Source organism: Cajanus cajan, chromosome 11 (genome assembly GCF_000230855.2).
Source record: "Cajanus cajan strain Asha chromosome 11, NIPB_CcT2T_4, whole genome shotgun sequence".
Lineage (NCBI taxonomy): Eukaryota > Viridiplantae > Streptophyta > Magnoliopsida > Fabales > Fabaceae > Cajanus > Cajanus cajan.
This window is the reverse complement of record NC_138527.1, coordinates 21,331,937-21,344,474: the sequence shown is the minus strand read 5'-3', so window position 1 is coordinate 21,344,474 and position 12,538 is coordinate 21,331,937. Positions and strand designations below refer to the sequence as shown.

Below are 12,538 nucleotides of genomic sequence, written 5' to 3'. Positions count from 1 at the left end.
ACAATGAACATGAATCTTAATAAAATTCTCTTTTTTTATAAAAATTAAAAACATTTTAAAAATCTATTATATTATTATCCATACACATAAATTCATTAAAAAATTTAATTATATTTTCATTCACACACATAAATCCGTACATATTACATATTATGATTCATGAAATTAAAATTTAATAAATATTAAAAAAATATTTAAATGCGCCTAAGTTCTTATCCTTGCTTCTAATTCTAAAACCTCAAAACCCCTCAAATTTCGTTATCCTCTCTGCTTCGAATGGCGCTCACCGCTTCGCTCGCACACAACGCATTTCCGAAATTCCCAACACCCTTCCATGGCGAAGCCTCACCATCTTCTTCATCCTTTATGGGTTCTTCGCTTACACTCTCGCGCTCTTCCTCCCTTACCGGTTCGTCAATTTCATTTTTTTTTATTTTCGGAACCATAAATAAATAAGTATTTAAATGAAAACGAATGCTTTTGCTTTTGTTCCAGGGAACCAATCACTTTCGAGAAAGCAATTCGTGGTTCTCGCCAGGAAGATTACAGGGTTGGAAGAGGCCATGAATATCAGAAGGTAACTGTTATGCTATTGTTTTTGTAGTATTCTAGTGGATTGAATTTGAATATTTCACTTCGTATTGTGATGTCATAATCTGGATTTGGAGAATATGGTAACTTTCTAAGTTTTTAGTGCTCGTGTAAGATGTTATGAGTGTTGGCTTATTAGGGGTCAGTGACTCAGCAAGGTGACTCTTCAATCTTCATAGCAGATTAAGGTCATGTTTGGATAAGTTTCTCTGTAAACACTTATAGGAGAAGAAAATAATAAGATAAAATGAATTGAGCTTCTCTTATTAGCTAAAAATTAACTTGTGAAGCTAAGCTTTTGGAGAAGTTGAATAAAAGAGCTTCTATAAAAGTTAAGTGTATAAGTTGATTTTAACTTATGGGAGAAGCTTAAATCATAGTTATCAGTTTAAATCTTACGATTTGATAAATTTAATTACCTATCTACTTATTGATTCATTTTATATGGTGGATCTTAAATGACCTTGTATGTTACGATACATGATCAAATATGTGTGAGTAAACATAGTTCTAGAGGAGAGTAAATGAGATATACTGAACTGAAAGAGACTAGAAGGTGCAATTAGATTGAAGAATGAAGTGGTCATTACAAAATGATAACACAATACTTTTTCAAGGTTAACTACTAATACAAACTACATTTCTAATAGTCCCCCACAAGCTAAAAGGTGTTCACAATATTTCCAACTTGGGATGGATTAAGTACATGTAAAAACAAAGCGAATACAAGGAAAAATACCAAAAGTACATATGCAAAAAGATATATTATGACCAAATCAATCTAAAGCTAATTGGCAAAATGCTTAACAATTAAGCAGAAGCCACAATGGCAAGGCTTAACCACATAATAGAAGCAAACTTGCTTAACCACCTAAAAAGTTGGAAGCAATAATGCTTATGTTTGCATTCTCAACCCAACCACTATTAACACTTTTAATTGTCTGGACAAAAAAAAATGTGGGGATAACATAGTAATCAGTAACAAGAATAATAAATTAACATGTGGGCTGGGAAAGTTCCAACCTACCTTAATCATTCTCTGTGGGATGATTTTTGTTAGATCCAACCTTCGAATAAAAATCAACCCACCATTTGCTGGTTTGGTTTAGTTAAAACCCAGGGGTTTTGCTGGTTAGCCAAGCTAATGAACTTCCATCTACTACATTTTGAATTTGTAGTTATCTACTAGATGTTGAATTATAATTGCATGTTATACCATATTTTTGCTAATAAAGTGTTTAATATCTCTTCTTATGAGTTCTCAATTAAAGAAGTGGAAATAGAAATTCTCCTGTATACATGTACTTGATAATCTGAATTTGTAGTTTATGTATTAGATGTTGAATTGTAATTGCATAGTATGCTGTACACAGGCAAATGCAATAGTCTTTTTTTTTTCCTCTGTTCTTTCTCATTTTCTGCTGGACATCTAGTAAGTCTCTTATCATTTAGATCTTGGAATGTAGTGGATAGATTTCAAACCATCTATTTACCCTCACCCTCATTTCTTGTTTGCCAAGCAATATAATAGTGCTCTCTTTAGAGAATAAATATTTAATTTCTTTACTCTTGCATTTGCTTTCTAAAATCAATTAAATGTTTATTTTTATTTAGAAGTAGAAAAAAGTTGATGCAATTTTTATATAGATTCTTACACATTGTCTGCTCATATGAAGAGAACGGGAACTTAAAGTTGTGACAAAGGTTAAGAAAAGGCCTCCATTAAGGCGTGGGAGAGTATCTCCTCGTCTCCCTGTCCCTGATCACATACCAAGGCCTCCTTATGTAGGTTCAGATATACTTCCAGAAATTGCAAGTGAGCATCAAATTCATGATTCTGAAGGTATAGCTAAGATGAGGGCTGCATGTGAGCTTGCAGCACGTGTCTTAAACTTTGCAGGAACTTTGGTTAGGGTAAAGTTTCCTCCTTCTAGCATACTTCCTATGTCATTTATTTACATGGTGTTCACATTCTCTTGCAAGATAGAGGTCATTATCATTTTTTTAATCATTTCTTTATAATTTAGAACTTCTGGACAAATTTCATTCTATGGTACCTTTAACAAGTTTTAGTGTTTGCTTTATTAGATTTGATGTGAAAGGCAGTGGTTTCTTGACACCGGTGTTGACCATCATGGGTCATGACAACTTTTTTTTTTTCTTCCTCTTTGTGCTGGAAATAACCAATTAAACATGGCTTTTACTAATAGTGATTGATAGTTGGCCAGTTAGTGGGAAAGACCAGTGGGTGAATTTGGTTGCATATGTCTAGCTTCTATTGGTGATAGATCATAGGTGGAAAATGGTAACAAGAATGTAATGGGTATGGGTGCAGCTGTTGGAAATTTTGATGTTGGTTATGGCTGAGTGACTTCTTTTTCAGCAGATTTGACCTGTTTTAGGCAAGTGGATCATTCACAACAAAAATGAGTTTTCAGAGATCTGTTCAAGGTTTATTTTGTAAACCAGTCATCTCCTGCAAACTAATAAGTGTGTCAATCCACATTTTGCTTTATTTTTATTTTGGTAGTACAGTGAAGGAGTTTTGAAACTTACAATAATTTCCCACTAACTATTTCTATCCCGGGCAACATGAATAATATATAGTATATGTCATTACACCGAACTGTTGCCAATTGGAAACATTCTCTTGCAATCACTTTTTTATTAATTTGAAAGGAGTGTGATGTTCATAGCTTTGATCAAGCTTTCTTATCATACACTTGTTAGCTTTTAGTTGAATTAATGGAAGCAAAAATTTGAGATACATAGTCTACATCTTATTTATATCTTAATATATGCTGGAATATAGAGTTTAGGTAGAGAGAAGGAAGATAAGATAATAGACTTTTAGGCTTTTAGCAATATGATATTTATATCGATACAATTCCCTAACCTAATGCTGCTATTTACACTGATAATTAGGTCAAACACTAGCACTACTAGTTCAAGTCCAAGGCTACTAATAATATGATTAATAATTAAATAGTCTGACAAAATTAAATATATCCTGATTTTTCATCTACTACCTCAGTCCTTTTTACCTGTTTAACTATTGAGATCATTGGAGATGAAGTGACAAAATTATGATGTGTAAACCAATCCATAATGTTAAATGAACTACAAAAATTGCTATCTTAAAAGTATTATATACATATTTGAATATTTTAGACTTTTGGTGGTCTAGCCCTTTATCCATATACTTGGATCTAATATGCCTTTACTTTGTTGGTTGAGGGAAGTGAGAAATATTTGGACTTATTTTAACAGTCAGATGCACCATTGGCCATTGCCTTATGTGTACCAGAAGCAATATGAAAAGTTTGATCAATTAAGAGCATTTTTTGATTGTATCTTAACCCAATAACTGTTGGAGCTTTGTCATAGCCTTTGAATTTTATTTATAACCCAACATTTTATATTTTGGGTTTAGTATGATAATTTTCTACACACAACTGCCATCCTGCAGCTTTTGATATGAAATTAGCTACTAGCAGTAATTTTTAACACATAATTGTCATCTTGGAGTTTCTGATACAGAACTGATTTCCAAAGCAGTTGTTTTCTACTTCTACTTCCAATCTTTGCTGAAAAATCAGCCTTGTCCCTGAGGCTAAAAGTTGGAAATTGGCCTTTCCACATTATCTTTATCCACTTCAATCTCAATTACTTCTCCATGTTTGTTTTGGGCATCATTATCCCCCAAAATTACCAATCTTAATTGTTTCTCTGCACATTTATGTAAGGGATAGAATTTTTCTCCACACCCAAAGCATAAACCCTTGGTTTTCCTTTCCATCAATTCTTAGTATGTTAAATGGCACAAGGCCTTTATTGAGCTCTGCTGATTTTTTCTGTTCATCCTCTGTTGTACTTGAGAATGCCACAGATGATGAAGTTCCTTTATTCTGGCCAGATGGATTGATATTTGAGTTTAACCCTGGATTGAAATGATTTTGGCATTCATTCCACCCTGTAGTCACCTTTCTTGCTGTAATAATTGATCCTGCATCACCTTGCAGACCATACAACCAATTTGATAGCATTGAAACAATGCTCTCATTTTCACACGCCAACATGCAGTCCCTGTTCCGAACACAAGTGCATTTCTTCCTGCCTCTATTCTGCCTGCATACTGCATAGCTTGAATTCTTGATTTGGGTTGAAAAGTTTGTGCTTGATGCTTAGGTTGCAACCCACCCAAAAGGTAACCCAAATGTTCTTTGGGTAAATCATTAACTTGCAATTTAAGAAACTAAAATGCTTCTATAAACTCCTCCACTGATCCCTCTTGTTTCAATTTGGCCAGTTCTTGGAAAGGATTTTCACAGTACCATCCCCCAAACCATGTAACCAATCCCTGCTTCACCTCCAATGTAAGTCTGTCTTTTGTTTTCTCTCAACAGATTAAACCAATGAACAGTAGAACCCCTCCATGATTAATTTTGCTGATTTAATATTCACATCTTCACTAATATTCTGAACTTAAAAAATAAGTTTCTGTCCTAGTGATCCATCCAATAGGATCATCTCCATTGAAAGATGGCAGTTTCACTTTCTTAACTGCCATACTGTACTCATGCATGTCATGATTGGTTGAATCTGATCCCTTCTCTTTTGAATGAACTTCCTGTGCCTTCATCCTCTTATGCACACTTGCCCATTAATATTCTTATCTCCAGCAAAATTATTTAAAAAATTTGCTAACTTTCAAACTGACCCCTACCTGAGCCTCAATTCTGGCTTCCAGCCCTTCCATTTTCACTTTGAATACATCCAACCTCTGTCCCACGTGTCATGATCTTACTTTTAGCTGGTCATATGAAATTCTCTCCTTTTGATTCGGCAGGTCAGACCAAAATGATAGAACACCAATTGATAAAGCTAATAGAAGACAATATTGAATACTGAAGTCACACAATACAACAATACATTTGCTGTTTGAGAGACAAAAATCTCCTATTACACAAATACAGCAATATGGTTGCTGTCCCAGAGACAAAAGCCTCCTACAAAGAGTATTCTCTGCCCTCAAACTGAAAATTACTTCAAACCCTCAATTACACAACCTACTATCACACACACACGCACACACACATACCTAATACTTAACTATCAGCAGTTATTTTTTATACATCCTGCAGTTTCTAATATAAAACCAACTACTAGCTGTAATATTTTACACATAATTGTCATTTTGGCATTTCTAATTCAGAACTGATTTAAAAAGCAGTTATTTTCTATACACAACTGCCCCTAACTCAGTTCCTATCAATAATTGGTACCTAGTTTGGATCACACTGCTATTTTAATCTAACTTGATCTTGGTTTATATTGTCAGCCTTCTGTAACAACTAATGAGATTGATAAGGCAGTGCACCAGATGATAATCGACTCCGGTGCTTATCCCTCACCCCTTGGCTATGGTGGATTTCCAAAAAGTGTGTGCACATCAGTTAATGAGTGCATGTGCCATGGAATACCTGATTCTCGGCAGTTACAGGTTTCTCAAGCCAATTTTGCTATTTCTGACTGTATGTTTGATATGCATTTTGCTCGTAACTGATGACAATGATCTTCTTTTTGTTTTTTTTGTTTTTCTTTTTGCAGAATGGTGATATTATTAACATTGATGTGACAGTCTACCTGGATGTATGCTTCTCTCTTACTAAAATTATTTAGGTTTAGGTGGTCACAAATATAGGTGTAATGTCAGTGTTATGCATACAATTATTTGGATCTGTCTTATAAATTACAGTTTCATCATCTTATAATTACAATTTTATCTGTCTTATTAATGCATGCAGCTAGAAAGTCTAGTTATTAGGATGCCTCTTGTACCCGAAGTTAGTATATAGCTTATTTCTGTTACTTTCTTTCCATGCAAACATGCTTAACAAGAAGGAAATATTTATTGAGTATGGATAAACATGCTTTGGCGCTGGTGCAAAAAGCTAAAACAATCAAGTCATTGCTACTTTTTTGATTGTCAATAAGTGATAGTAGTCATTTTTTTGTCATGATTTATGCCATTATATTTTGTATCAACTTGTAATATGTTTTCATTATTTTCCACTAAAAAGGAATACATTTAAGATAAATGATAGATGAATTGTTATGATAATTCAGTTGGGTAAGAGCTTCTCTTTCCATCTGAGAAAGCATGAACGTGATTTTATTTATAATCTGCTGAAAAACCAGCTGGCTGCTAAGGGAATAGGAATTCATTACCATGTTTCTGTCAAAATTATGTGTATTTCATTGGTGGATATAATTTCTCACGATATTCTTTTAGGATTTCTCTCATGCATATTAATTTTGATTGTGTGAATTTATTTTATGATGCTCAGTATTATAGATTGGTAGTCACTTTTTATTTTTTATTTTTAATCTGTTACCTATTTATCTTGGATTTTGGGTATTATATTACTGGTTACTAATATTCTCTCTATGATATTTGTTTCTTTTAGTGTTAATGACGAAATAAATGAATTCCCTTCTATATGCCATGTTAGGGATATCATGGAGACACATCAAAGACATTTTATTGTGGCGATGTCAGTGATGAACTGAAAAACCTTGTTAAGGTATATAATTGTCAGCTGATTGTGGGGATGCATTATTAATTTGATTGTGGTAGTATGGGGTGTACTCGAATTACCAAATATTTCTTTCTTTATGTATCTTCTTTTTTCATCATCTGTTGAATATTACTCCTTATTATGCAAATTCAGTTATTTTGATCATTCATTGAGTAAATCCTTTATCTGTTGGAAGGTAACCGAGGAGTGCTTGGAGAAGGGAATAGCTGTGTGCAAGGATGGTGCTCTTTTTAGGAAAATTGGAAAGAGAATCAGGTAAGTTATTTCTTGCATTATAATAAAAATAACTTGCATGTTCCTAAATTTTCTACTGCTGACATTTATCATGCCTTGCATGTGAAACTCGGTTTCCTTTAATTTGTAGAACTGGTTGTGAATTTCCAATTGAATGAATCCATTAACTTATATGCATTACGAGCTATTCTTCCTACGACAAGCTGCAAGAGAAGACCTATATGCTGTATGTCATTCTTTGAAATTACCAAACTATTCTTAAACAAGGTCCAAGTACAACAACGGGTTAAAAATTTATTGTATATTTTACTTGACAGACTCTTATTAGAGAAAGGAAGAGGAATACATTTTCCTAGGCACTGAGCACTAGAGTAGAGATGTTGAGTTTAAGTCACTTAAATGCAGCTAGCAACAGCTCGTAATCATAAAATATGTTCTCTACAAAACCATTGGAGCCAAGTATCTAAAAGTAGCCTGTCGTGATCATAACTATTCTGCAATTTTATTGTACTTTCACTCTGTTGACTGTAGAGTTAAATAGAGGTCAATCACGTAATCAATCTCTTCATCTTGCAAGATCTGATGGTTACATTAAAACATAAAATACAATGCATAACCCCATTGAGACTTCAAAAGTCATTCACCTCCCATACTTGAGCTGGTCTAAAGGCACTTTCCTCATTATATTTTTGTTTCTCTATCTAAAATAAAATGAAGATAGTATGGCACTCCTAATAACACTTCCCATCTAATAGCATTCTTCATTAAATTATCAAAATAGTTAAAAAGGGAATTCAGAATGTTACATGTAGCCCGTTTTCCCTTTCATTTGACCATAAGGAGTACTAACTGAAATCAATCTCTGAAATTTAACCCATTTTGATATCATCCACCGGATGGATGAAATATTTGAGATGCTTCAAATTGAAAGTCCTTGTCCATTTTGCCATTCCTATATGGCCTCCACTCCAGCTGAAAATGAATAGAGAGAAAAAAGAAACAAGAGAAGACTCAGATTGTGCAGCATATGCATTGCATATCAGTATCACAATCAAGTAAAAATAAAAATTAGATTAATAAATAAATTCTTGCATCATTTGCAGATTGTAATTACAAGACTTTCGAGATTTTCTTTAGCTTCGGTCTGGACTTACCATTAAATGATTGTTCCCTAGGCTTTTGTGCTCATTGAATCTTGAGGGGAAACTCTTGAACCACTGGGCTCTCAATTTGAAAAAGCTTGCAAAGCGCTTGGATCTTATTAAAGCAAAAATGAGAAAGCATATAAGTATTAAGAAAACAAGGAATAAAAAAATTAAAAATTACCATCAAAGCAAAGGAACATCCAGTATAGAAACAAAGCTTTTGTTCTCTATGAAATTGCTTAAAGTTTGATTGCAAGTTGGCTCAACTTGCAGCGCCCCAAGCATATTCTTTTTTTTAGGAACTTCCCTTAGAAGGCAGAGATACTTTGAAGACACGAAATTTGGTCCCCTTAGCTGGTGTATGATGCTAGCAATGCCATGAAGGGCAGTCGCTCAACATTCTCTATTCAACATCTTTGGATATCCGTTAGCTTGAGACTCGTTAACATCATTGAAATTCTTGATGACCTCGCGTAGGTAGTCAAATGATATATTTTTACTTCAGACCCAATATGTTTTAAGCATTCTTTCTTGGTTATAACTGTAAAAATAACCAGTTTACCATCAATTGGTAAACCGGTTATGTAGAATACATCTTCGAGGCTAAAAATATATTTGACTCTCACCTAGTTGGAAGGTACCATGTTCTACATTATAAAATTAGCTAGGGCTGTGAATAGGTCTCAACAATGTGTTGTCTGTCTTCAGTATCCAAGACATACTTGAAGCCTGATCTAGCCAACTCTGCCTCAATAGATTTGCTTAGAACGATTTTTTTTTTTTAATCTGCAATCCTTCTTGAAGGATGATTCTATTATTGTTATTCATGAGAAGTAAATAAATTAGAAAGGAAAAAGTTGGACTGATATCATGAAAAAAGACAAACAGAATCTAAAATTTGTGGAGGAGAATTAAAAAACAAATTCTACAATTCATTAGGTAACAATATGCATGTTCCTTGTTTTTTGGGCTGTGTCTGTACAAGTGGCTCAATTGGACTTGTATATATGATTTTGAATTTTCTACTTTCATTTTTTGAGTTAAAGTTATTAATTACATGTTTTTCTATTTCTATGCTCTTGGTACACTTATTGTGTATTTTAATTGATTATGTGATCTGCAATTTATGGCTTCTAATATATATATTTAAGCACTTCCTTTTCTTTTGAAACATTACCTCAGTGAACATGCTGAAAAGTATGGCTATGGTGTAGTGGAGCGTTTTGTTGGGCATGGTGTGGGAACAGTGTTCCATTCTGAACCAATTATTATACATCATCGTAAGTGATCAATCAACTTGTTTAATTTCTTCATCATATTGTTTTTTCAATCATGATATAGTTGTCTAAATAACACCACATTAAACTACTACATATTTATCGTTTTTTTTTTTCTATGATTAATGATTATTATATGGTAATAATTGCTACTTAACTGGATTGTTCGTAATAAAGTTTTCATGTAAGGGTTTGTGGTTTAGGTTTTATGAAAAACTGAACCAAACGGTTAAGTCTGGTTTATTTTGGAAAATCAAATCTGTTTTCCCCTCCAATTTAATTTGAATGTTTTTGGTGAACTGGTTCAAAATCAGTTTCAAACCAATCTAAATTGGTTCTGAACCAGTTTGAAACTAGTTTTGAACTGGTTTTAAACTGTTTTTTTAGTTCAAAACCAGTTCAAACCTTGTTTTATATTTGTTTAAAAACCAGTTTTTAAATATGATTTGGTTTCATAACTTTCATTAGTTTTTTTGCACGGCCTTGATTGATGGTTAGTTAGTTGCTTGGTAGTGCAAAATTTTAATGTTAAAACTGGAAAACCTTTTTACTTTTTATCTTGACGATACCAGATCATTCATTTAAAACTCTCCTGTTCTTTGACAAAGCTGAAAGGATGGTAAATCAGTGGTTGGACTTGGATGTGTTTATTAATTAATTAATAATTAGCTTTCAATTTTCAACCCAATAGTGATTCATCATAGTAGAAGCAAGTTAACTCTGGACGAACATACTTGTTGTGTTATAGGGGTTCAAATCCTGAAGTCACCACTTTGGAGGGGGCTTTACCTACCTGGCTACCCATCATCCTTAGCCAGAATTTCATGAGCCATTGTGTCTACAATATATGTTAGATATTAAAATAGTCCATGTGCCTTCAGCCAATAGCTTAAATTTTTTGGATAGTGGATTTATGCAGGGTATCAAAGCTTTTATCATGACCATGTGATCTAGATTTAGTCCGTGGTACCCCCATCTTTTTGAATAAAAAGAGATTAAATTTCAATACAAAGTGTGGATCAGAGCATTGTTCACATTTCAAGTCTATAGGTGCATGGGGGCGTCATATAAAAACCATTAATGCAACTTCACCAAATAGCTCCTCTGTTCCCTCTTGTTTTCCTTGTTATGCAGAGAGGGTTTTGGAGTTATGAGGAATTGCTTTATAGTATTATTTTTTTATTTTCTCTTAACAGACTTCTAATTTTATACATTGCTTGACAGGCAATGACAAAGCAGGTTGTATGGTTGAAGGTCAAACATTTACAATTGGTAAGTGTGCATTGTTAATTTGTACCAAGAATCTGAGGTGGTAATAGCTACCTTTTCTTTGCCATGCTGCTTCAAATATTATTTTGTGGCATGTCTAGAACATTATTGACAGGTGGTCATCCTGCTTATAATCTAATTAGTAATTTGAATTGAGTCTTTGTTTTGGAATAACAGAATACACGAGGGAATTTTCCGTTGGTAGAAAAAAGTGATTGGGACCTGTTTGGTTTTTGGAATTGTATTTGTTTTTGTTTACTATTTTCACTTGGAATTAAAAAATTGCCCAAAAAATTCCACCAACAGTAATTCTGTCTTCTTTCTGCCCGAGAGTGGTAAAACATTTTGTTGAGATTCATCATTAGTTCTATATGGATATATAAATTAGGTGGTGTTTTTATATCCCTTGACTCCCCTTCAGACTCTCACGATTTTGAAATTCCAATATGAAAGTAAGCCAATGCAGATGCTATGACAATTGTGTTTGTTCTGGGCTTCCTCATCACCGGTGACCTTGAATTTATACATCTTATCTTCAAATGAAAATAACAAGCTAACTCATCTGTAATTTGATTTTAAATTGCTTCTGGTCCTGAATTTCTATTGGAAGTGGATTTTTATATAAGTTGATTGTTCTCTGTTTTGGTCAAGCTGGGTGTTTAGTCTTGAAATTGAATGACCCCTTAGAATTTTACCTAACTTGCAGAGCCTATTCTTTCCATGGGAAGCATTGATTCCATTACATGGCCCGACAACTGGACAACATTAACAGCTGATGGTAGTCCGGCTGCACAATTTGAGCATACCATTTTGATAACTAGGACTGGTGCCGAAATTTTGACAAAATGTTGACATGGTAATTCTTTTTTAATCCGCATTGGTGGCCTTATGAAATCTAAATGGAGTTTGTGCAAGTTGTAAATATGTGTCTGAATCAATATGCTTCTTGAAGATTATGCTCAGTCAAGTAAATTGCCTTCAGGAGTTGTATTCCACAGTCTAGTGCATAGAATTTTCATATATATGGCTCCAACATAGAGACTGATTCAGCAGTTCATGTTTCTATCTGAAAATGCAAAGTTATGACAGTGGATTAATAGAGGTCTCTGCTCAGATAACTGTCGAATTGAAAGTTGAATTGGTTGTCTATTTTTCTTTGCAATAATAAATTGGTTATTATTCGTTGGCATTGTCTATTTTAGGCTCGGATGTTATTGGAAAGAGTTTAAGCTGAGATTTCATATAAATTGATGGACATTACCCATGGGACTACTTGATCAAGCTGAACCAGACGAGGATTCTCGAGTTAAATTTCGGATTGACATAGTGAATCTTCGTATCAACAAAGCTCAATTGTTTTAATACATAATCAAAGTGAGGCTTATCATAAAGTAATAATCCCTGGGCTCAATCAAGTCTA

At 33.6% G+C, this 12,538-nt stretch overlaps 1 protein-coding gene and 1 long non-coding RNA gene across 2 annotated transcripts; one reads left to right on the top strand and one right to left on the bottom strand.

Annotated features, from left to right (window-relative positions):
• The first annotated feature begins 222 nt into the window (after window positions 1–222).
• Window positions 223–12,314, top strand: MAP1C (methionine aminopeptidase 1B). Its single transcript, XM_020370564.3, has 10 exons — window positions 223–409; window positions 496–577; window positions 2,268–2,505; window positions 5,933–6,094; window positions 6,202–6,243; window positions 7,107–7,178; window positions 7,369–7,448; window positions 9,755–9,852; window positions 11,074–11,121; window positions 11,825–12,314. The coding sequence occupies exons 1-10, from the start codon at window positions 277–279 to the stop codon at window positions 11,968–11,970; spliced, it is 1,101 nt and encodes a 366-aa protein (XP_020226153.1). The 5' UTR covers window positions 223–276; the 3' UTR covers window positions 11,971–12,314.
• LOC145953254 (uncharacterized) lies at window positions 7,908–8,867 on the bottom strand. The gene is made up of 2 exons (XR_014430802.1): window positions 8,582–8,867; window positions 7,908–8,399 (listed from the first exon to the last, which is right to left on the bottom strand). It is a non-coding gene; the product is annotated as an uncharacterized LOC145953254 (long non-coding RNA).
• Window positions 12,315–12,538: the final 224 nt, after the last annotated feature.